At 41.9% G+C, this 26,757-nt stretch overlaps 1 protein-coding gene across 6 annotated transcripts in view; it reads left to right on the top strand.

Annotated features, from left to right (window-relative positions):
• Window positions 1–26,757, top strand: part of ZUP1 (zinc finger containing ubiquitin peptidase 1) — a 32,583-nt gene that overhangs the window by 736 nt on the left and 5,090 nt on the right. Inside the window, exons 2-11 of one of the 6 annotated variants that reach the window (XM_056566395.1) lie at window positions 3,061–3,092; window positions 7,212–7,311; window positions 7,541–8,192; window positions 8,295–8,402; window positions 14,163–14,272; window positions 15,431–15,599; window positions 18,652–18,840; window positions 21,106–21,274; window positions 23,312–23,466; window positions 25,942–26,162. In XM_056566395.1, the coding sequence (XP_056422370.1) occupies window positions 7,592–8,192; window positions 8,295–8,402; window positions 14,163–14,272; window positions 15,431–15,599; window positions 18,652–18,840; window positions 21,106–21,274; window positions 23,312–23,466; window positions 25,942–26,162 (1,722 nt within the window). In that variant the 5' untranslated portion in view covers window positions 3,061–3,092; window positions 7,212–7,311; window positions 7,541–7,591. Of the gene's footprint in view, window positions 1–7; window positions 146–3,011; window positions 3,103–5,591; window positions 5,613–7,112; window positions 7,134–7,211; window positions 7,312–7,540; window positions 8,193–8,294; window positions 8,403–14,162; window positions 14,273–15,430; window positions 15,600–18,651; window positions 18,841–21,105; window positions 21,275–23,311; window positions 23,467–25,941; window positions 26,163–26,757 lie in introns of those variants that run through there. The other 5 variants (XM_056566391.1, XM_056566393.1, XM_056566397.1 and 2 more) reach the window with 5 other exon arrangements.

Below are 26,757 nucleotides of genomic sequence, written 5' to 3'. Positions count from 1 at the left end.
CAGCGATTGTAACGTCATTTGTGGGCGGGGCTTCCCTCAGCTGTGTTTTTCATAGTGTAAACTGAGTTCGAGAGGGAAAAAGAAACTGGAAAGTGAAAGAACCTGCTGCGCCCTGTACTAGCTGTGTATACTGGCATGAGGGCAGGTAATGGGGCTGGTATTAATGTAATATACTGGGGAGTGATAGAAAGCTGTGGTGAGCACACAGGAGCATATACTGGCAGGGTATATTTACATGGTGAGGTGTCACTGTTCTATCCTGATATGTCTGTGGGCACTACCATAAGTGACTGGTATACAGCTGTGGGCACTACCATAAGTGACTGGTATACAGCTGTGGGCACTACCATAAGTGACTGGTATACAGCTGTGGGCACTACCATAAGTGACTGGTATACAGCTGTGGGCACTACCATAAGTGACTGGTATACAGCTGTGGGCACTACCATAAGTGACTGGTATACAGCTGTGGGCACTACCATAAGTGACTGGTATACAGCTGTGGGCACTACCATAAGTGACTGGTATACAGCTGTGGGCACTACCATAAGTGACTGGTATACAGCTGTGGGCACTACGATAAGTGACTGGTATACAGCTGTGGGCACTACCATAAGTGACTGGTATACAGCTGTGGGCACACAGGAGCATATACTGGCATTATATATTTACATGGTGAGGTGCCAGTGTTCTATCCTGATATGTCTGTGGACACTACCATAAGTGACTGGTATACAGCTGTGGGCACTACCATAAGTGACTGGTATACAGCTGTGGGCACTACCATAAGTGACTGGTATACAGCTGTGGGCACTACCATAAGTGACTGGTATACAGCTGTGGGCACACAGGAGCATATACTGGCATTATATATTTACATGGTCAGGTGCCAGTGTTCTATCCTGATGTATGTGGACACTACCATAGATGATTGGCATACAGCTGTGGGTACACAGGAGCATATACTGGCATTATATATTTACATGGTGAGGTGCCAGTGTTCTATCCTGATGTATGTGGGCACTACCATAGATGATTGGTATACAGCTGTGGGTACACAGGAGCATATACTGGCATTATATATTTACATGGTGAGGTGCCAGGTGCCAGTGTTCTATCCTGATGTATGTGGACACTACCATAGATGATTGGCATACAGCTGTGGGTACACAGGAGCATAGACTGGCATTATATATTTACATGGTGAGGTGCCAGTGTTCTATCCTGATATGTCTGTGGGCACTACCATAAGTGACTGGTATACAGCTGTGGGCACACAGGAGCATATACTGGCAGGGTATATTTACATGGTGAGGTGCCAGTGTTCTATCCTGATGTATGTGGGCACTACCATAAGTGACTGGTATACAGCTGTGGGCACACAGGAGCATATACTGGCATGGTATATTTACATGATGAGGTCTCAGTGTTCTATCCTGATGTGTCTGTGGACGCTACCATAAGTGACTGGTATACAGCTGTGGGCACACAGCAACAGATACTGGCATATATTTACATGGTGAGGTGCCAGTGTTCTATCCTGATGTGTATTTGGGCACTACCATACGTGACTGGTATACAGCTGTGGGCACACAGGAGCATATACTGGCAGGGTATATTTACATGGTGAGGTGCCAGTGTTCTATCCTGATATGTATGTGGACACTACCATAAGTGACTTGTATACAGCTGTGGGCACACAGGAGCATATACTGGCAGGGTATATTTACATGGTGAGGTGCCAGTGTTCTATCCTGATATGTATGTGGACACTACCATAAGTGACTTGTATACAGCTGTGGGCACACAGGAGCATATACTGGCATTATATATTTACATGGTGAGGTGCCAGTGTTCTATCCTGATATGTATTTGGACACTACCATAAGTGACTGGTATACAGCTGTGGGCACACAGGAGCATATACCGGCAGCGTATATTTACATGGTGAGGTGTCAGTGTTCTATCCTCGTGTGTCTGTGGGCACTACCATAAGTGACTGGTATACAGCTGTGGGCACACAGCAACAGATACTGGCATATATTTACATGGTGAGGTGCCAGTGTTCTATCCTGATGTGTATTTGGGCACTACCATAAGTGACTGGTATACAGCTGTGGGTACACAGGAGCATATACTGGCAGGGTATATTTACATGGTGAGGTGCCAGTGTTCTATCCTGATGTATGTGGGCACTACCATAAGTGACTGGTATACAGCTGTGGGCACACAGGAGCATATACTGGCAGGGTATATTTACATGGTGAGGTGCCAGTGTTCTATCCTGATGTATGTGGGCACTACCATAAGTGACTGGTATACAGCTGTGGGCACACAGGAGCATATGCTGGCATTATATATTTACATGGTGAGGTGCCAGTGTTCTATCCTGATGTGTCTGTGGACGCTACCATAAGTGACTGGTATACAGCTGTGGGCACACAGGAACAGATACTGGCATATATTTACATGGTGAGGTGCCAGTGTTCTATCCTCGTGTGTCTGTGGGCACTACCATAGATGACTGGTATACAGCTGTGGGCACACGAGCATTTAGAGGCATTGTATATTTACATAGTAAGATGCCAGTGTTTTATACTGGTGTGCCTGTGGGCACTACCATAGATGACTGGTATGCAGCTGCAGCCTTTCTAAGGTACTTCTAATCTAAAACTGGGAGGGGGTTGATAAGGAATGGAGAATGTAGGGTTCACACCACGTTTTTGCCTGCGGTCGGGAAACCGCATACGGACGAAAACGTGGTGTGAACCCAGCCTAAGAAGGAGTATGCCACTGTTCACACCTGTGTCAGGAGCCTCCATCATAGATTACATAGTGCAGCAAGGGGGGATTGGTCATTTATATGTGAGAAGAAAATATTCCAGCTTTTTGAGTGCGGTATAAAAGGAAATTTTATTGCTTCTTCCTACAAGTGATAAAAAGGTACATGTCCTGTACCTTTTTATCACTCGTTGGATGAAGCATTAAAAGTTACTTTTATACCGCACCCAAAAAGCTGGAATATTTTCTTCTTTGTACTATATACCTTCTGGGTTCGAGGCGTTGCCGCCCTTTCCATGCTCGGGTGTTTGGTGAGTGAAGGTAGGAGCTGTTAAATCCAGTTTTGCATATTTATATGTGAGAGGTACAGAGGAACAGTCAATCTATATCCATTAGGCTGGAATTCCACTGAGGTATTTTTGTTTTTTTTTGCAAAAACTCCATAAAAAACACCAATTTTCCCACACAATGTTTTTTTTTTTTTTGCGAAAAAAACGCAGCGTCCAGATGTCAGCTTCAAGTCAATAGTAAACTGCAAAATGCCAGATCCACCTGGCATTTTTCAGTTTGGCGTTTTTTAAAAATCCTTTTGGCGTTTTTCAGCAATTTTGGGCTCAGAGGCTGGTTTTTCAAAAAGCCCGACAAAACCTAGTTTGGTGTTTTTTGCACAGAAATCGTGGCATTTTCCTCCCATAGAAGTCTATGGGATAGCAAAAACGCCAAGAAAAACACCATGTTGGTTTTAACTTTGGCATTTTTTCAGGGGGTTTTTATATTTTTTTTTGAACTTTAGCGAACCAAAAAAGTGATGGAGGTACCTTCCTTTAATAAAATGTCATAGGGTATCATTAAAAAAAAAATATAGTAGTGATGGAAAAAATTTGTATTTAATGAAATTTATCTTTTTTAGAACAACACTTTTATAAATTTTTAAACAGGGATCAATCAATTTGTGGGCGGGCAGGGACCTAAAATGTAGCTCTTCTATGATCCCCTGCACTGCCGTATATATACACATATTCATATTTCCCACAGAGAGTTGTGATTGGCCAGATGGTTCCAGCCAATCACAACTCTCTGTGGGAAATATGAATAGGTGTATATATAAGTCAGTGCAGGGGACCATAGAAGAGCAGCCGCATCTATAAATTATACAGGAGGATCGCAGCGGGTGTCAGGAGATGTGAGATCCGCTGTGATCTGTTTCTTACTGCAGGTTCTACAGGTCCCAGCATGCAGCAGAGTGTGCTCCATGTTGGGAGCAGTAGTACCTTCAGTAAGATACAGATCACAGCAGATGTCACTTCTCCTCACACCCGCTGCAATCCTCCTGATGTGCATGTCGGGATCAGCTGTACTCACAGCTACAGAGCAGGGAGAACAACTGATGCTGAGCAGTAGATATACATCATTTATCTACTGCCCAGCAAGAACTTACAGTGAGCCTGCAATGTATATACAGTATACACATTGCTAGTTCACTTAACCCCTTGCTGAGCTGTGTGCTATGCGCAAGCCCGGCAAGGAAAGAGTTAACTTACACTGCTGGACAGTGTAGGTTAACCCTTTGGGTGGTATACAGTATATACAGTTATCTATAGATAGCTGTATATAGTGTATGCAGAAGATGAAGAAATCCCCTTCCTCCCTCCAGTCCCAGCTGGGTTAGTATAGCTCCGCCCCCTAGTGATATTAGGGGCGGAGCTTCAGATGGATGCCAGGCTGGTTAGTCTAAGGCTCTGTTCACATTGTCCTTTTCATATAATGTGAACAGACCCTTCTGGCAGTGTCCTCCAGGACAGGGAGACTCCAGCTGTTGCTAAACTACAACTCCCAGAATGCCCAGACAGCCAAAGGCTGTCTGGTCATGCTGGGAGTTGTAGTTTTGCACCAATTGGAAGCTCTCTGTTTGGGAAGACTCCCCAGCGGACAGCGCCAAAAATGTACTAACCAATTTTTTTTTTCTTCTCTTTTTAGATCCGTATATGCAGAGGATTACGGCAGATTTGATGGATTACAGCAGATGAACTGGATTTTTTTATTTTAATAAAATGGTTAACGAGGCCTGTGGGGGAGTATTTTTAAAAATAATGGAAGCCGTCTTATTGACTGAATCAATTACTAAGCCAGGGATTAGCGTTACCCCTGTACCCACCGCCACAGGGGTGTCGGGAAGAGTCGGTACCAACAGGCCCGGAGCATCAAAAATGGCGCTCCTGGGCCTAGACGGTAACAGGCTGGCGTTATTTAGGCTGGGGAGGACCAGTAACAATGTTTATTTTATTTTTTTATAAATGAAATAAAAAAAAAAATAATACATAGGGTTCCCCATATTTTCAATAAGAAGGCTTCCACTACTAAGCCTGAAAATTCAATAAAAAAAAAAAAAACACAACACATTGGAAAAATTATTTTATTTAAAAAAATACTCCCCCACAGCCCTCATTAACCATTTTATTAAAAGAAAAAAATCCAGTTCATCCGCCGTAATTAGAGATGAGCGAATTTACAGTAAATTCGATTCGTCACGAACTTCTCGGCTCAGCAGTTGATGACTTATCCTGCATAAATTCAGCTTTCAGGTGCTCCTGTTGGCTGGAAAAGGTGGCTACAGACCTAGGAGACTCTTTCCTAGGACTGTATCCACCTTTTCCAGCCCACCGGAGCACCTGAAAGCTGAACTAATTTATGCAGGATAAGTCATCAACTGCCGAGCCGAGAAGTTCGTGACGAATCGAATTTACTGTAAATCTCATCTCTAGCTGTAATCCATCAAATCCGCCGTAATCCTCTGCATACACGGATCTGAAAAGAGAAGAAAAAAAAAATTGGTTAGTACATTTTTGGCACTCTCCGCTGGGGAAAGCGCCCATAATGCAATGTCTTCCTAAACAGGGAGCCTCCAATTGGTGCAAAACTACAACTCCCAGCATGCCCAGACAGCCAAAGGCTGTCTGGGCATGCTGGGAGTTGTAGTTTAGCAACAGCTGGAGTCTCCCTGTCTGTGTAGACACTGCCAGAAGGGTCTGTTCACATTATACAAAATGGACAATGTGAACAGAGCTTCAGACTTACTAGCCTGGCTCACATCTGTAGCTCCGCCCCTAATGAATCATCACTAGGGGCGGAACTACACAGACCCGGGGGGACAAGGAGCGAGGAAGGTAAATGGACCTCTTGTTCTGTATACAGTATATACAGCTATCTATAAATAGCTGTATATACTGTATACCACCCAAAGGGCAATAGGAACAGGGAGTCCTGTCAGTATAGTGACGGGATTCCCGGCTCCTGGTATAGTATACAAGGGTACACTATGCACTCCTGTATACTATACAGCCGGGGGAGGTGAGTAGTGATGCTGTACATCTCTCCTCATCTCCTTACACTCTGTGGACCAGGCGCTCAGCATCCGACCCACAGTGTTACCTGAAGGCAGTGAGAAAACTGCCACAGGGGACAAAACTGGCTATTTGCACACACCAGGAAAAACGCCCGAAAAACTGCCAAAACGCAGGAAAAATCCGTGGCAGTTTTCCTGGCGTTTTTGCTGGGGGGGGAACCTCAGTGGAATTCTAGCCTTATTGTGCACTGTTGATGTATTCACTTTACAGGTTTACGCCTACAGAATAATCTATGATGTAGAAGTACAATGAGAAAGATATATACAATGATCCACCATAATGGCAGCTGTCGGGGAGTGCGTAACATTATGCAGAAAGTAAACAGTTCTTGACGCTAATATGTTGGAAGGCAAAGCAATAATCTATGACCTTGACAAGGACCAAATTGGGATGGCTAGATGACCAGGTCTTTTGTACTCCCCCTATACAGTAGTTAGTACTTACAGAAAGTGATCCAGCAGAGGACCCACATGAGCTTGAATTCATGAGCACCCAAGGCTTATCAATGCACATGGAGAGCTAAAGGCCAGCCTGTCCGCTCCATCCTAACGAAAAGCTACTGTAACATATGTTGAAGGCTATGATAGAAAGATGTCAGGGGACACAGTGCCTCACAGTTTACTGCATATGGGGCTACCCGCAGACATGTGACAGCATCACTGCTGACCCTTGTCCACTGCTGAAGGTACCAACAATGGTCACGTGGGCATCAGAACTGGACCTTAGACCAATAGCAAAAGGTGGCCCGCCTGGTCTGAGAAATCATGTTTTCATATATCAAGTAGATAGCCTATCTGTGTCTGCCTGTCTATCTATCAAAATCCAGAAGGGAAAGCCGCACGCAAGGTAGCAGGTGAACGGGTGCAAGCTGCAGTCAGGCTTTGGTCCTGAGCCTCCTCTTGATATAGTAAATAGATGCACAGCAGCACTCCGAATTGTGCTTAAATGGTGACTTTTTATTCAATCACACAAGTGAGCGACGTTTCGGTCACCTTTCTCTTCTAAGATTCTTTCTCCTTGTTACAGGCAATGTGATTGACTACTATCTACTTTTATTCTGTACTGCGCATCTGCCGCTTTAAAAGAAAAAAATGGATTCTGCGCAACCTATCTGTCACTGATATTGGTGAGTACTTGAAAAAAAAAATGGTTTTGGACATTCCTGGAAATATTTAAGATGTATAGTGTACTTGAATTTCGGACATTCCTGGAAATATTGAAGATGTATAGTGTACTTGAATTTCGGACATTCCTGGAAATATTGAAGATGTATAGTGTACTTGAATTTCGGACATTCCTGGAAATATTGAAGATGTATAGTGTACTTGAAATTAACTATTACTGTCTTTTGTCAGATTTAGGAACGTATACTCATCTGTGAATATTATAGCAATTGTGGAGCTAGCATGCTGGTTTGTGACATATGCACACAGGAAGTATCCTGTGAAGATGACATGAAGAGCCATTTGCTCTTGGCACACATGGAACAGGACTGCTGTTGTCCTTTCTGTTCAGTTTCTGGTCTTACATACGATGAACTGAGCTCTCATATTCATACTGCTCATGCGGACACCTTGGAACCATGGAGTAGTGAAGAAGAGCCGTGTGAGGATGTCCGTGAAGATATGACCTCTTCTGCCAGCAGCTCCAACTGTACACCAGATGAAGAGCTTAGCACGGCAGACTATAAGGTGACTGCTGAAGAATGCAAGGTTCCTCTAGATGTAGAACGGATTAACAATAAAACAGAAAGCAGCTGTAAAGAGGAGTACATCTCCAGAAATGCCGACACCGTCTCTTCAATTCCAGCATCAGAAGATTCTGAACTTGGCAGTGCTTTGGTTATCCACAACAGTGCTCCACCTACCGCAACTGCAACTCACATTGCAGGCAGTGACGACCTTGTGGTAGAGTGCCCCTTTTGCGGTGAAGTTAAGAACTCTATAGACAAACTTGAGCTACATGTAAGAATGGACCATGCAGATCTTTTGGCCTCACCTACTAAAGGCTAGTGTTTTCATTTGTTATTTAAATTTTCATATTTTTTTTTTTTTTTGCAAAAAAGGTCCTGTTAGGGAGGCCTAATTGTGACATTTATGTCTCTACTAGGAATCGGTGTACAGCAGTATGAATGTCCCATGTGTTCTCTGGTTTGTGCCAATGGTAACATTCTACAAGAACATGTGAATCTGCACTTGGAGGAAAACTATGATACAGGTACCGCAATACTCCCTCACTGTTGCTCATACTCGCTTTCTGTCATGGAGATGCCTCAGTTCTATTGTTATTCAGTGGGCTAATCCTAAATCTCACAAATGTGATTCCATGGCATGGATAAAAATCTGTGTGGATTTTTATTTTCAGAATTTTTTGAATGAGGTGCATTGGTTGAACAATGTTAGTCAATCTGATGAGGATGTAAATCCTAACTATTGCTGAATGTGTGAACAGGTCTGGGACAGATACTGTCCAAGGTTGTAGAAAAACTTCTGCATGCAGTCTTAGAGTTTGAGAGTGACTTAAAGGAAAACGGTTCATCCTGTTCACCCAAACTTATTGGGGTCTCTGACTAAGATACATACCTGCAACCCAGAGCGGTGTCCCTCTTAAGGTCTGCTGCTTTCTTTGGTGAATTGAGCACAGGAGGCGGGCCCGCCAAATAAATTTGAATATTCATGGGCGCTGGTCACATGACCAGCGCCTGTGAATGTTAAAATTCACCTGGTGGGTCCACCCCCTGTGCGCAGTTCAACGAAGAAAGAAGCTGACGTTCAGAGGGGCACCGCTCCAGGCCGCAGGTATGTATCTTAGTCAGAGACCCTGCATCGGTCTCCTGTTCACCAGCACTATAACCCAGTGTATTGGGTTTAGTGGGTGAATAGGATGACTGTTTTCCTTTAACAATTACTGATATGAGGCTAATTCATGACACATTTCTACTGCAGTAGTACAGTAGAAATTATTTATTAGGCTAACCTTTCATGTTTTAGACTCTGATTTAAGGTTATCTAATTTTACTCATGTTTTTTGTAAAATATGATCTGTAAATTAAGGTTAAATTGGCTTTTTTTTTCCCCTCTCTTGCCATACTCTCCTTATAAGGGTTGTCTCATGAAAGTGACCACTGACCATTTACTCTCTTAAGGCATATCAGTGTCCTAAAGAAAGTTCACTGCCTAAAACTTCCTTCCATGAGCCAGAATGCAAAGTGGCTTTTGTTCAAATGGGCAACAATTTGATGCCATTCAGATTATCCTGTGATGGTCCTGCTTAACCCCTTAAGAACCAGGCCATTTTACACCTTAGGACCAGTGCGTTTTTTGCACATCTGACCACTGTCACTTTAAACATTAATAACTCTGGGATGCTTTTAGTTATCATTCTGATTCCGAGATTGTTTTTTCGTGACATATTCTACTTTAACATGGTGGTAAATTTTTGTGGTAACTTGCATCCTTTCTTGGTGAAAAATCCCAAAATTTTATGAAAAAATTGAAAATTTTGCTTTTTTTTTACTTTGAAGCTCTCTGCTTGTAAGGAAAATGGATATTCCAAATACATTTTTTTGGTTCACATATACAATATGTCTACTTTATGTTTGCATCATAGAATTGACAAGTTTTTTCTTTTGGAAGACACCAGAGGGCTTCAAAGTATAGCAGCAATTTTCCAATTTTTCACAAAATTTTCAAACTCACTATTTTTCAGGGACCAGTTCAGGTTTAAAGTGGATTTGAAGGGTCTTTATATGAGAAATACCCCATAAAATACCCCATTATAAAAACTACACCCCCCAAAGTATTCAAAATGACATTCTGTAAGTGTTTTAACCCTTTAGATGTTTCACAGGAATAGCAGCAAAGTGAAGGAGAAAATTCACAATCTTCATTTTTTTAACTTGCATCTTCTTGGAATAAACAAGGAATAAAGTGAGCCTTAATACCCCACAGGGGTTTCACGACTTTTGCATATATATATATATATATATATATATATAAAAAAAATTTCACTAAAATGTGTGTTTCCCCCCAAATTTCACATTTTTGCAAGGATTAATAGCAGAAAATACCCCCCAAAATTTGTAACCCCATCTCTTCTGAGTATGGAAATACCCCATGTGTGGACGTCAAGTGCCCTGCGGTTGAACTACAATGCTCAGAAGAGGAAGAGCGCCATTGAGCTTTTGAAGAGTGAATTTGTTTGGAATGGAAGTCAGGGGCCATGTGCGTTTACAAAGCCCCCCGTGGTGCCAGAACAGTGGACCCCCCCCATGTGACCCCATTTTGGAAACTACACTCCTCACAGAATTTAATAAGGGGTGCAGTGAGTATTGACACCCCACTGGCGTTTGACAGATCTTTGGAACAGTGGGCTGAGCAAATGAAAAATTACATTTTTTATTTTCACGGACCACTGTTCCAAAAATCTGTCAGACGCCTGTGGGGCGTAAATGCTCACTGTACCCCTTATTACATTACATGAGGGGTGTAGTTTCCAAAATGGGGTCACATGTGGGGGGTCCATTGTTCTGGCACTATGGGGGCTTTGTAAACACACGTGGCCTCCAATTCTGGACTCATTTTCTCTTCAAAATCCCAATGGCGCTCCCTCTCTTCTGAGCATTGTAGTTCGCCCACCGAGCACTTTACATCCACATTTGGGGTATTTTCTTACTCAGAAGAAATGGGGTTACAAATTTTGGGGGTCTTTATTCCTATTTTCCCTTGTGAAAATGAAAAATTTAAGGTAACACCAGTATTTTAGTGAAAAAAAAAATTTTTTTTCATTTTCCCATCCAACTTTAATGAAAATTTGTCAAACACCTGTGGGGTGTTAAGGCTCACTATACCCCTTGTCACATTCCGTGAGGGGTGTAGTTTCCAAAATGGGGTCACATGTGGGTATTTATGTTTTTGCGTTTATGTCAGAACCGCTGAAAAATCAGCCACCCCTGTGCAAATCACCAATTTAGGCCTCAAATGTACATAGTGCGCTCTCATTCCTGAGCCTTGTTATGCGTCCGCAGATCATTTTACGCCCACATATGGGGTATTTCCGTACTCAGGAGAAATTGCGTTACAAATTTTGGGGGTCTTTTTTTCCTTTTACCTCTTGTGAAAATAAAAAGTAAAGGGCAACACCAGCATGTTAGTGTAAAATATTTATTTATTTTTTTACACTAACAGGCTGGTGTAGACCCCAACTTTTCCTTTTCATAAGGGGTAAAAGGAGAAAAAGCCCCCTAAAATTTGTAGTGTTATTTCTCCCGAGTATGGAGATACCCCATATGTGGCCCTAAACTGTTTCCTTGAAATACGACAGGGCTCCGAAGTGAGAGAGCGCCATGCGCATTTGAGGACTAAATTAGGGATTACATAGGGGAATTCTACGCCAGTGATTCCCAAACAGGGTGCCTCCAGCTGTTGCTAAACTCCCAGCATGCCTGGACAGTCAGTGGCTGTCCATAAATGCTGGGAGTTGTTGTTTTGCAACAGCTGGAGGCTCCGTTTTGGAAACACTGCCGTACAATACGTTTTTAATTTTTATTGGGGGGGACAGTGTAAGGGGGTGTATATGTAGTGTTTTACCCTTTATTTTGTGTTAGTGTAGTGTTTTTAGGGTACATTCACACTGGCGGAGGTTTACAGTGAGTCCCCTGCTAGGAGTTTGCGCTGCGGCGAAAAATTTGCCGCAGCTCATACTTGAAGCAGAAAACTTACTGTAAGCATGCCCGTGTGAATGTACCCTGTACGTTCACATGGGGGGGGGGGGGGGGGCAAACCTCCAGCTGTTTCAAAACTACAACTCCCAGCATGTACTGACAGACCATGCAGGCTGGGAGTTGTACTCTTGCAACAGCTGGAGGCACACTGGTTGGAAAACCTTCAGTTAGGTTCTGTTATCTAACTCAATATTTTCCAACCAGTTTGCCTCCAGCTGTTTCAAAACTACAACTCCCAGCATGTACTGATCTCCGAAGGGCATGCTGGGAGATGTAGTTATGCAACAGCTGGAGGGATCGCAACTACAACTCCCAGCATGCTGGGATTTGCAGTTTTGCTACATCTGGAGAGCTACAGTATAGAGACCACTGCAAACTGTGGCCCTCCAGATGCTGCAAAACTACAAATCCCAGCTTGCCCAGATAGCAAACAGTTGTGTGGGTATGCTAGGAGTTGTAGTTTTGCAAGATCTGGAGTGCTATAGTTCAGAGACTACCATATAGTGGTCTCAAACTGTAGCCCTCCAGCTGTTGCAAAACTACAACTCCCAGCATGCCCAAACAGCTGTCTGGGCATGCTAGGAGTTGTAGTTTTGCAACATCTGGAAGGCTACAGTATAGAGACCACTATATAGTTGTCTCGGACTGCAGCCCTCCATATGTTGCTAGGCAACTTACCGGCTTCTGTCGGATCCAGGGAGCCTGCTGCATAACATCGCCGCCCACCGATCGTCGCCCGCAGCCTCCGCAGATCGGTAAGTGGACTCAGACGCCGGTCCTCTGTTGTTTCCCCGTTCTGCCCCGCCTATTGTGGGTGAGCAGGACGGGGAAAACGAAAGTTAACCCCCCCGCCCCCGATCTGCTATTGGTGGTCGCGTCTAGACCACCAATAGCAGGGATAGGTGGGGTGGCACCCCTGCCACCTCACTCCTATCTCGTCAGGGGGATTGTGGGTGTCTTAGACACCCGCGATCCCCCTTATATTCCTGGTCACCATAGACCCGTAATGACCCGGAATCGCAAGTGTGATTTCACTTGCGATTTGCGCCGATCGCCGACATGGGGGGGTCCGATGACATCCCCCCCCCCCCTGGGCATTTGCGTGGGGGTGACTGCTGATTGATATCAGCAGTCACCCCGGTCGCCGGGGACCGAAATTCCCACAGACGTATGAGTACGTGCCTGGTCCTTCAGACACGGTGCAAGGACGTACTCATACGTGCTTGGTCCTTAAGGGGTTCAAGGGGTTATCAAGGGAAAAACTATATATATATATCAACTGGCTCCAGAAAGTTAAACAGATTTGTAAATTACTTCTATTAAAAAATCTTAATCCTTTCAGTACTTATGAGTAGAGATGAGCGAACTTACAGTAAATTCGATTCGTCACAAACTTCTCGGCTCGGCAGTTGATGACTTATCCTGCGTAAATTTGTTCAGCTTTCAGGTGCTTCGGTGGGCTGGAAAAGGTGGATACATTCCTAGGAAAGAGTCTCCTAGGACTGTATCCACCTTTTCCAGCCCATCGGAGCACCTGAAAGCTGAACTAATTTATGCAGGATAAGTCATCAACTGCCGAGCCGAGAAGTTCGTGACGAATCGAATTTACTGTAAGTTCGCTCATCTCTACTTATGAGCTTCTGAAGTTAAGGTTGTTCTTTTCTGTCTAAGTGCTCTCTGATGACACGTGTCTCGGGAACCGCCCAGTTTAGAAGCAAATCCCCATAGCAAACCTCTTCTAAACTGGGCGGTTCCCGAGATACATGTCATCAGAGAGCACTTAGACAGAAAAGAACAATCTTAAATTCCGAAGCTCATAAGTACTGAAAGGATTAAGATTTTTTAATAGAAGTAATTTACAAATCTGTTTAACTTTCTGGAGCCGGTTGTTATATAAAAAAAAGTTTTCTCCTGGATAACCCCTTTAATCACCTAATGATGATATTGATGATGGTTACTTGTTGGCCATTGGAAGCATAGGACATCTTTTATAGAACTAAAAACTTTACTACAACCATTTTTCAGAGTGATAGTGGATCTTTGCCACACCATTACCACCACATGCACATGCATACTAAAGCTATTAGTAATAGCCTAACCCACTAAATGAGAGCTTCTGTGTTGTTAAGTGCATTATATACCTACTACTTATCATTTTGGCTACTTATTATTGAAATGTAATAGCTATATAGAGTAAATGACCAGTGTTTTATTATATTTGGAAAGTTCTATGATACGTATTTTATTTTTCACAGGCAAGATTACGAGTGACACAGTATTGGCCAGACAGCTACAGGCTGAAGAAGATACACGAAGAAGAGTAGAGGAGTCAGAGAGAGAGAAAGCAGAATTCCAAGAATTACAGGTATTTAGGCTGCCTAAATCTATCTCTCTAATACAGTGGTCCCTCAAGTTACAATATTGGTTCCAAGGATGACCATTGTATGTTGAGACCATAACTCTATGGAAACCTGGTAATTGGTTCTGTAGCCCCAAAATGTCATTCAAAAATAGGAAAAGTGAGGATTAAACAAAAATAAGTAGATAACTAATACAGATAAAGCAAGTCCTTACATATAAAAATAAGAAAGATCTGCAGGGAGCTGTAAATCACTGTCTATGTAGAGGACAGGAGCTTCATCAGTGTCCTGTACGGTACAAACAATGTCCTAAAAATGTAAAATGGAGCTGTCCTTACCTGGTGTCCAAAGGAGCAGCTAACTGTGGCACAGGTTAAGAGTAGTCCAGAACATGTAATACCTCCCTGTACTGTAGGGAAGTGCTGCAAGACAGGAATTCAGTGCATACGCTTCAGTAATACAGGGGTTTTACTAGTAAAGTGCCCATTCTAATTGGTCAGTTCTTCCAGCCATTGACATGTTTCACAGATCTGGACTGTCCTTAACATTGTATGTTGAGTCTGGTTTCAAGTTACAATGGTCCAGAACAGACCATTGTATGTTGAAACTATTGTATGTTGAGGCCATTGTAAGTTGAGGGATTACTGTATAATAATTTATTTGTGATTATGCTCCAAACATTACAATAAATGACTTGTAGGACTGGGGGCAAACAGACACTGCAGTCAGACTACACAAGTTTATTATTCATGTGCTGCTCTATAATGTCATCCAACCTGCTTCTTAGTGTTCTATAAAGACAGAAAAGGGCAGGATCCCTTCTTTTGTATGTACAGTGTATGGGAGACCTCACAGAGGCTAAACTGGAGAAAACTAAACCCTACTATAGCACAAATGTACATATTGGATGCATGAAGTAGGGAGAAACCAACTGCAGGCTGAGACTAATGTTGTTTAAGTTTAGTTTGCGACCATGAATTCCACTGCTTTTTTATTTATATATTTTTTTCATTTAAATGTGTCTGAAAAAAATGTTCTACTTACATTAAAAATCTGCTGTAAATTTGTTAATCAATCTTCCCTATTGCATTGACAAACTGATTATGATTAAAGATCTATTTACGAAATTCCTTTATTTTAATTTTTTTTTATATGTGTACTAGAGACAGTTTGGTTTGGACAATTCAGGAGGATATCGACAGCAGTCTGTGCAAAATCTAGAACGGGCGGTTGCAAGAGGACGAATGCATCCCATGGAATTCCACTTGCAGAAATCTAAAATGATGGAATCTTTAGCTACAGGTGTAGATGATGGTAGAACAAAGACTTCAGGTTAGATTTTTTTTTAGTTTTGTTTATAGTATATATGACGTCTACTCTACCAAATATACAGAGATGTTCTTTTTAAGAATTATTGCTTCTAGAGGTTGCTATTTCTATGTGCACAGAGTCAGTGGGAAAGAACATTTTTGCCTTGTCGTGTTTATGAACCCTACGGCTAGGTTTCCACACAGGTTTTTTTTCCGTTTAAAACTGCCACTGCAGTGGATCTAGAAGCGGATCCAGTAGGAAGGAAACATATAAATCCTTACTTTTATATCCTTTATATTTCTAATTCACTTTGAATTCACCTCTTGGTTTGGCTCAAAAACTGCAGTGGCACTAAAAAAAGCAAGAAAAAACCTATGTGGAAACCTACTCTTTATGGGGGGGGGGTATTCATGGAAAGTTGAGTAGGTGAATGTCTTTTTACTCCATTAATTCATGTGGTGGAAACTGTGTACCTGCATTAAATTTATTATGTGCCACAGGGCATGTGATGACTCTGGGGCTGATCACATTTCTTACTCCATTACTCCACTTTGTATGATACTTTTTAACCCTTGCAACAAATTGATAATGCTGTCCAGCCAAGTCTGGGCTGGTGTAGATTTACACCTCATTTAGTGCAGTTGCGCCAAACTGAAAAGTCGTACATCATAAATTCCTGACCACTGCATGATATTAACTGAAATCACAACTTGTATGTTCTTTAAAAATTTTTTTTTAAAAAGTCTTCTAAGGCAAAGGTCACAATAAAAGTCCCTAAACAGCATCTGAGACAAACTGTGCGACAAATTTACCCCACAAAACCAGGGTAAAACCAATGACAACTCTCCCCCCATTTTGTTTTTATAAATTGGTGGAGTGCATGGATAGCTAAAACAACACATATTTTCAATACCGTATTTATCAGCATATGACACGCATTTTTTAGGTTAAAATTTTTAGCTTAAAGTCTATCTGCATGTTATACGCTGATAAACTGTTTCTGGCCCCACAGAAGCCGTTGCAGTTCAATGGTTTAAAGTGGGCGCTTTACAATCATTGAACTGTAGCGGCTTCTGCGTGGCCAGAGTCCTTCTGCGCTCCTTTAGGCTCTGGCAGTGTCCTGAGCTGTCACTTTGCTCTGCACAATGACAAGTGACGTCCTCAACGCGACATCACTCGTCAGTGCGCGGCGCACAGTGACAGCTCAGGAGCCTGAAGGAGCACGCCCCCCCAGGACATGTAACTATAAAACCGGGGATGGGAAAGGAATCAGGCAGCGGTGGCAGGGTCTTTGGCCCCGCAGAAGCCGCTGCAGTACAATGATTTAAAGCGCCCGCTTTAAATAATTGAACTGCAGCGGCTTCTGCGGGGCCAGAAACAGTTTATCGAGATATACACCCACACACGTACCCTCGTTTTAACAAGGATAGTTGGGTAAAAAATATTTTTTACTCAAATTTACTTGGAAAAATGAGGGTGTGTGTTATAGGCTAGTGCATGGTATACCCCGATAAATATGGTATGTATGTATTTATCTATGTACTCATTTTCATTTCCCTGCACTAAGACTGCAGACGATCTGTGCATTATGTGCTAATATACAAAGCAGTGAAAAAAGTAAAAACTTTCCAAATGCAAAGGGGCAGCTCAGACTGGTCATTGACAGACCTTGGCTGGGTATTTGAAATTATACAGTGACATTCAGTGTTTTTACAGAGAGCTGGCTGGCTGGGGAACATAGCACAATTCCGTCTGCTTCAGTGTTTGTTCCATGATGGAAGTAGTTGGAGGGATGGCTCCTGCCGGGGAAGCGGGCAGCATTGTGCTAGGTTCCCAGGCTGTGGAGTCCCAGCAGCTGCAGAGTAAACGTAAAAAAATAGTACAGAACTGTGCAAAAAACCATTGTTGACTACAAACAAAAACATACACAACTGGATCTATCTAGTTATAAGTTTTTGTATAGTAGGCCAATGAATACGGTTTTCTATATGGTTGCATACGCTTTTTGAATAGAAAATGTATATGGCAACCGTACAGCAAAATCGTGATGTGGATGCACCCTCATGGCCAGGAGAACAGCCCAGCTAGTAGTCAGTAGGTATTAATGCAGGTGAGGTAAGGGTTTGTTCACATGTGCAGATTTGCTGTGCATTTGTTGCAGATTAGCTGCAGCTTTTGACTTTAAATGGGAAGTCAAAATCCTCAACAAATCCGCAGCTAATCCACAAAACCATGGCCAATCCATGTGTGAACATACTCTAAAACTAAAAGTGGTTATAGTTCCTGCTCGGCTTTAGACTATAATATGGACTGCAATTTGGAATCATTACTATACATACATAATATGTGATTTCTACCAAAGCCCGACCCCAACATGCAATGCTTCCTATCCTTAGTGTGTCGTAAAAATATTGGCATGCAGTTATAGAGAAAAAAATATATAGTTTTCAGCCATTGAAGTATAGGTTATTTTAGTCTCCAAAAGAAAAAAAAAGCTCACACTGAAAATAGAATGCACACCATAATATCTAATGCAATAGCTTTATTACAAATTACAAAACAGTTACAGTTAAAACCATTAAAAAGGCTCTCTGAAGAGCCACAACACAGCCTCAGAGCAGGGCCATGACCTCCTGCTCTGAGTAAATGACCCCGTCCTACTGGTAATCAAATGACAATCAGTGTCGACTCCATGTGGCTATAAAGGTGCAGGTGCATACATAGACAGAGCAAGCACTCCTATGATAATAATATAGTCCTATATCACAACAATAATACAAACAATACTATACTGGAGCAATGCTGTCTTATACAATAGCACAGCTACAATCCACAGAGACCAGCGACACAGGTGCTACAACAGAGGACGGGGTAAACACAGTAATTTCAGATAAGACTTTATCAGTCTGATGCAAAATAATTTTTCTGTTCAGCCTAGTTAAGTATGATTTATGAACATGTGAAGATCCTAACTTCAAAAAGTACATTCTGTCATTTATCCATAATGCAATGCTTTTTGTAAACTATATGTTATGTACAGTCTGATGGTTTGTTTCTGATCTTGTATCACAAGGAGTTCTGGGAGCTTTACGTCAGTATTATAACAATGCTGGCTCAGAAGTCCGTCGTGTCTGGCTTTGCTCTCCACTTGACCACTTCAGCAATTCTGCTGGAGACAAAGGCTGGGGCTGTGGCTTCAGAAATTTTCAAATGCTACTTTCTTCTGCTTTGTTGGACGACACATACAAAGACTTGTTACAAGGTATTTTATTATTCAAATATAATGTAGTGTATTTATCATATTGAGTGCAGTAAAATCACATTGGTGTAGAACATGAATGTGTTTTTAAATGTACTATGGAAACAATTATGGTATTCAGCTCCACAGCAAACTGTTAAAATTTTCAAGCTTTAATGTAATCCATTAAAAAACATGGCGATACATGGTAAAAATAACCGTGTATCACCATGTTTTTTAATGGATTACATTAAAGCTTGAACATTTTAACAGTTGTTTGTGAAGCTGGATACCCCCTATTGTTTGCTTAGTACACTACACGTGCCGGCGGCCCACTTCTCCGAGCTCCAGCGCTTCTGAAACCAGGCATCTCCCAATACGAACTTAACTGGGCCTATGTGGTGAGTGAGCTGAGTGGATTTTTCTTTTATGTCTCATGTGTTTTTAAATGGGATGGATGCCCAGGGACTCTTGCTGAATTTAGGTGTAAGGGTATGTTGACACTACGGAAAATTTCCTTACTTCATTTCTCTTGGGACCTGCACCTTTCTACTTTATGGTAAATGGGGCATAAATTATGCAGAGCTTATTTCCACAGCAATTTGAGCAGAAATAAGCGCTGTTTAAAGGAAAAGTAACACCACCTTTTGCCCATATACTATTGCCACTGCTAATAATAGATCAACACCTTTTGTAATGTAAATGTGCTGTGGCATAGTAACCCATCTTATATTCTGTATGCTTATTAAGTACCTTGGTGCATTGTGGGCAATCATCTCCATCTCCTCCTGTGGCCCTGCCTGACCACCAATCCCTCAGCAGTGACATGTAGCCATGGCAGGCGCAAGATCTTGCACACATGCGGTTTCTCGGTGAGACTGTTGCATGGTTTTACGTCGCTGCTGAGGGGCAGCTCGAGCTTGGTTGTTAGACGGTGCTACAGGAGGAGACAGGATGGGTGAGGGTGACCACCTAAAAGTGCACCAAGGAACTAAATTAGCATACAGAATAAAACCATGGGTTTCTATAGTGGGTGCGTTTACACTATAAATGTATTGTTCTATTTTTATCAGTGACAGTAGTATATGGGCAAAGGTGGCGTCACTTTGACTTTAAACAAAGGGACTTTGCATGCAAATTCCACTAAAAGAATAAACATGTTCTTTAAACTGAATTGGGTCCATGGTGGAAATTCCGTAAACAGAAAATTCTGAAGTGTGAACTCAGCAGCTGCCTCCTATTATAAGCAATGAAAGGCTGCTGCTTGCGGAATCTACACGGAATTTCCTACTTGAACTTCCGTAGTGTGAACGTACCCTGCTGCACGGTGCATGGACCTGGAGTGTGGATTTGAACTGTACTGTTTCTACATTTTGGTTGTTTGAGAAGATGCAATAGATCTTAATTCTGTAAACCTACACCGATTAGCCATAAAAGTACAACTATATACCTAATATTGTATAGAACCCTTGTTTCCTTTGGTATCTGGCACCAAGAAATTGGCGGCAGATACTTAAAAAAGGGTTTGCTCATGAATTCAAGTTCCTTTTGTCATTTCACTTATTTAGTGTTATTGCTAATTCATGTATTTTCATTTCCAGCTGAGTAAGTAGATCCTGTGGTTCTGCCCCGGTATGCATCAAGCAGGGCAGTGAATCGAAGCCCTATTATCAGACATTTTCCAACAAAATATAGATGGTTGTAATACGGATATCTGTAGCTGTTTCATACTGTCGTTTGGGCAGCATTAAACTAATAACAGGTTCCTATTTAAGCAATGTTCACACAGCGGAATGTCTGCACAACAATATTCTGGATTCTGCAAAATTATAAGACATGTCTTAACATTTTGCAGAATTCCATTCAGAGTCCAACTGAAGTTAATGGGACTCGGGAATCTATGTTTTTAAATCACAGAAGTTCTGCTCGAATTCTACTCAAATTCTGCAAAAGTCTGCTTTTCTGAGCAGAATAGCAGAAATTCTGCCATGTAAACCTAGCCGAAAAGGGAAAAACAGCTAATTTCTTCCTTAACAGCACCACACCTGTCCTCAGGTTGTGTGCAGTATTACAACTTGGCTTCATTCACATCAATGGAACTGAGCTGCAATACCGCACACAACCTGAGAACAGGGGTTCTTATTGGATAACGCCTTTAAGTTTTTTTTGTTGCTTATTTTGATTGCAAAATGTAAAGCCTACTTTTGTAGCCAAATGTACACAGAGCACAAGCAGAATGGACAATGGTTTATAAAGAAATTCTCCATTTTGATATTTTTATCATTCTAGATTATAGATCCATCCCTTGTATCCCTAAAATTCAAGCTTTGATTGAAGATGCTTGGAAGGAAGGTTTTGATCCTCAAGGTGCCTCTCACTTCAATGGTAAATTGCGAGGTACCAGAGCTTGGATTGGCGCATGTGAAATATATTGCCTTCTAACAACTTTGAGGTTAAAGTAAGTGAAATGCATTTTTATCTTTGCATTTGGGAAATTTTATTTAATTTGTAAAAAATGTAACCCCTTAGCCCTTTTTCTGGTAGGGGTAGCTGGTCATTTTGTACCTCTGGTAAAACAAGGCAGTTTCCCTTTTTGACATGTATAATGCAATAACCCCTATGGCATGTGTCTACATATGTCACATGTCTTCATTAATTCACCAAAACTGAAGAGACCAAAATAAAGAAAAGTCAGGACCCGGTAAGTATGTACTTAATAGACTCGTGACGTGTATACACATCATAGGTTGTTAAAGGAACCGGTCATCGCATTGATGCAGTCCAAACAAAGAGTCATTGGGATGGTCCCCATCAGGTTCTTGATATATAGATTTCTCCCTGTTTGGATATAGGAAAATATTTCTCAATTAAGGCTGGCAGAAGCTAACAGCGACCGCCCAATTGATTTGGGTTTCGTGCAGCATAAAGGTGATGAGTTTTTTCTTTTTAAATTTTACATTTGCTCCGAAAAAGTATATATAGAGGCAGAGCTTTACACAAAAATAAAGTAAAAATACAGTGATCCCTCAAGTAAGAATATTATTTGGTTCTAGGATGACCATTGTATGTTGAAACCATTGTTTCTTGGAACCATAACTCTATGGAAACCTGGTAATTGATTATGAAGCCACCAAAATATTAAAAGTTACAGATTAAAGGGGAAAAAAAAGCAGATATCTAATACAGATAAAGAAAGTCCTTATTATTTAAAGTCAAAAAGTGCTGCTGGAAGCTGTAATCACTGTCTATGTAAGGTCCTGTATAGTACACACAGTATCCCAAAAAGTAAAATGGAGCCGCCCTCAACTGGTGTAGAAAGGAGAAAATCAGCCTAGTGCAACTAGACAGCCAATCAGTGCATGCACTTCAGTAATACAGGTGTTTAACCTGTGAAATGCCCACTTTAATTGGTCAGATCTTCCAGCCATTGACACACTCCGCAGATCTGGACATTGTATGTTGAATGTGGTTTCAAGTTATAATGGTCCAGAAAAGACAATTAATTGTATGTTGAAAATATTGTAACCTGCAACCATTGTCTTGAGGGACCACTGTAGTAGATCAGTGTGCAAATGTGATATTATAAAATATAGGGCACATCCCAAACGTCTACCAAATTCTACAGGTTTGTTTATTTTGTTTTGAAAGGTATCCAGTATTCTGTGTGTGTTTTAAAAAGAATGATGCCTGCCTCGACCGGAACTGTCGATGTGTTGCTGAGTACAAGCAGGGGTTACGATCTCTTCCTCGGGCTCGCTGTTTGCGCTGTTCGTTCACCGCTCGGGCCGGCTCATAAATATAATTTCATCCCTCCGCCTCCCCGTTCTGTGTCAGTGCCCATTGTCCATGTGTCATTTCCTGGGTACACCAAGATGGCCATAGGGGTAAAGCAATGCTGTGGCCCCTTCCGGGTGTACCCAGGAAGCAGCACATGCATAATAGGCAATGACACAGAGCGGGGAGTTAACATTTATATTTATGAGCAGGGCCTAGCGCTGAACGAACAATGCTGAGTGTGGCAGTAATCCAGTGCCAAGTGGAAACCCAGCCTAACGTTCTGTGCAAACGGGCAATATTAACACAAAAATTTCCCTGTGGAAATTCTCCTGACAGCGGAGCGGCGGCAGAACATGCTGGCTCTAGGACTGCTCAGAAATGCATCCTCACATAGACCGCAATGCATTTTTATACGGAGTCCACTGAAAGAATAGACATGTATATTCTTTCTGTAGACACGGGAATTAGAATTTCCGCACCAGATGTTTCCCGTGCTGAAATTTTGCTATGTGAACAGAATTTCAATGGGACTCCGCTGCTTCCTAAGGGTACCAGGAAAAGAGAGAAAATAAGCAACCATGGTTCCTGCTCCTATGTTTTATAGAACATTTTTAAGTGAACCAAGCTTAAGTGCCAAATTTTTAGAATGTACATTATACTTGATATTATTGCTCTGCAGTTTTTTGTTTTAAAATATTTGTTCTAATATCTTTGACAGGTGTCGACTTCTTGACTTTCACACACCTAGTGGTCCATCAGGAACACATCCGCTCTTGTTTGAATGGGTTCTGAACTATTTTGCTTCTGATACTAGAGGAACTGAAGGCAATGTAGTGTGCTGCTCCAAGCCAGCTATTTACCTTCAGCACCAGGGTAATGCTTCTCATCTCATTTAGTTCAATAGATCTATTTATTAAATCATGGAGTATATGATGTTATGTTTATATGTTTTAACTGGTTAGTGACCAAGGACTTGTATACACGTCCTTGTGCCGTTAACTGTGTATGGTGTGGGCTCCCAACTCGAGCCCGCGCCATACCGACCAGCCCCTAGCTGATTCCTGTAACTGGGGACTGCCATTAATAGCCGACATGGTGCGAGCGCCCCGGACGGCTATTAACCCTTTAGATCGTCGCTTTATCAATCGAATGCAGAGCACATAGATCAATGTAGTTCTATGGAAGTGTGTAAAAAAAAAAAAAAGGTTAACCCCTTAAAGGGGTACTCCGCCCCTAGACATCTTATCCCCTATCCAAAGGATAGGGGATGTCAGATCGCTGGGGTCCCGCTGCAGGGGACCCCGGGGATCGCTGCTGCGGGACCCCGCTATCATTACTGCGCAGAGCGAGATCACTGCACGTAATGACGGGAAATACAGGGGCCGGAGCATCGTTACGTCACGGCTCCGCCCCTCGTGACGTCACGGCCCGCCCCGTCAATACAAGTCTACGGGAGGGGGCGTGGCGGTCGTCACGCCCCCTGCCATAGACTTGCATTAAGGGGACGGGCCGTGATGTCATGAGGGGCGGAGCCATGACGTCACGCTGCTTCAGCCCCTGTATCGCCCGTCATTACGCACAGAGCGAACTCGCTCTGTGCAGTAATGATAGCGGGGTGCTGCAGCGGCGATCCCCGGGGTCTCCAGCAGCGGTACCGTGGCGATCTGACATCTTATCCCCTATCCTTTGGATAGGGGATAAGATGTCTAGGGGCGGAGTACCCCTTTAAGGACAACGTGTTTTTCCGTTTTTGCACTTACATTTTTTCATCATCACCATCTAAAAAGCATAACACTTTCAATTTTTCACCTACAGACTCATATGAGGGCTTATTTTTTGCGCCACCATAAAATTCATGGGGAACCTAGAAAAAAAATATTTTTGGGGAAAAATTGGGGGGAAAAATTCCATTTGGTAACTTTTGGGGGCTTCCGATTCTATGCAGTGCACTTTTTGGTAAAAATGACACCATATATTTATTCTGTAGGTCCATACGGTTACAATGATACCCATTTATATAGGTTTTCTTTATTTTACTACTTTAAAAAATTATAACTACATGCACCAAAATTAGTAGGTGTTTTTTATTTTTCTGTATACTGGGTAGTATGAGGGCTAATTTTTTTGCGCTGTGATCTAAAGTTTTAATCAGTACCATGATTGTTTTGATCTGACTTTTTGATCACTTTTTATACATTTTTTTTTAGGGTATACAAAAATATGCAATTATGGACTTTGGAATTTTTTTGCGCGTATGCCTTTGACTGTGCGGTTTAATTAACCTTATATTTTTATAGTTCGGACATTTACGCACGCGGCGATGCCACATATGTTTATTATGTTTTTTTATATTCCTGTGGAAATTTGGGAAGCAAAAATGCACCCGTTATGAATGCCGGTATAAAATTACTAACGGCTATTAGAAAATCCCATTATAGTCTATGGGATTTTTCTAATAGCTGTTTTAACCCGTTATCGCCCGATATTAATAACGGCCGCTATTTTGTGACGGGCGAATGAACAGGAGAAATAGTGCATGCACTAATTCTCCCGTTACTATCACCCGTCACAAAATAACGGCCGTTATTAATAACGGGTTAAAACGGCTATTAGAAAAATCCCATAGACTATAATGGGATTTTCTAATAGCTGTTAATGATTTTGTACCGGCCGTATAACTGCCGATTTCCCCTCTTTTTATAACGGGCGTTCATAACGGGTGCATTTTTATAGTGTGAAAGCAGCCTAAAGAGTTGGTTAGTTAAAATGAGTCTGCAGTGCTGGAGCCGCAGGGGGGGGCTCTAATTAGATTCTGTGTATGTGATGTAACATGTTTGACCAGTTTTCTGCTGTATACTAGAATATCCTAAGTAGAACATCCCAGCACTGGCAGTAAAACTTTCATTTTATTTATTAAAAAGCACATACAGAGAGAGTGCAGTGTAAACAGGTAACTGATATGGGAACTTTTCCCCCCCTCTAATGCATTTTTGATCTACCAGGCCTTAAAGGGGGGCCTCAGACATGCGGGTGCTGCAGGAAGATCGTGGGGGGTCCCAGGGGGATTGGGGATAAGATGTGTGGCCGGAATACCCCTTTAATTATAGAAATGAGAGGATACCACTAAGCAGATTTAAATAGAACACATAAAAGACATACCTCTTAGCTATATGTGAAAAATAAAACTACTAATAATTCTAATAATTTATGAATCCATTTTTTTTTTTTGTTTGTTTGTTTGTGATAGCTGCCCTTTACGTTTTCTGATGGTCATAGTTTGACCTTTTCATGAATGTGATAAGTGTATATAGAAAATATTAGAATAATATTTTTGTGGGTTTGTTGCAGGTCACAGTCGTACTATTGTAGGAATTGAAGAAAGAAAAAATAAGTCCTACTGTCTTTTACTGTTCGACCCTGGATGTCCATCAGAAACTATGCGAAGGATAACCAGACAAAATGTTGATGCAGCTGATCTGAAACACTTTCGCAAGTATATAGGTGGTCTAAAACATAAACAGTACCAGATTGTAGCAGTAGAGGGCATTCTCTCCCCAGAGGAAAAAGCAGTAAGTATTACAAGTTCTCTTGTCATCCATTTAATACAAAAATGTATCTTTAAAACAGTTCTGAAGCGTCTTTTCTGAAGAATTTGGCATATAAGTCATACATACTTGGAATTTATGACTAAACAGACAATAATATGTTATCATTCCTCTGATCAGTAGTGTGTGCCAGCATTGACTGAACAGTGTCAGATTGTATAGGGTGCCACTCTTTTTACTAGGGGAAAAGAAACACTCAGCTAATTTATTCACTTCTTTCCTATAATGGAAGTATGACGCAAAACACAAAAGGTGATCTAGCATTGCTAATGCAAGTATCTATAAAAACAGACATGTCAGTAACCCAGACCATTTATCTTTAATCCTCCTGTCTTCCAAAAATTTCTTTCTTGCTTGTTAGTATTAAAAACATTGTGATTTTGTTAGGGTTGGTTGACCCAATTGTGACTTCTAAAGCATGTATACGTCAGCATCTTGTTAACCCCTTGCCACAAATGGACGTGAATGTACGTCCACTGCAGGCTCCCGAGGTATGATGCACGCTCAGCAGGTGACCGCGCATCATACCCGGTGGCTATCAGCAACCGGGACACACGGC

The sequence above is a fragment of the Hyla sarda genome, chromosome 3 (assembly GCF_029499605.1).
Source record: "Hyla sarda isolate aHylSar1 chromosome 3, aHylSar1.hap1, whole genome shotgun sequence".
Taxonomy (NCBI): Eukaryota; Metazoa; Chordata; class Amphibia; order Anura; family Hylidae; genus Hyla; species Hyla sarda.
Note: the sequence above shows the minus strand (reverse complement) of the source record. Positions and strands in the feature narration are given on the sequence as shown.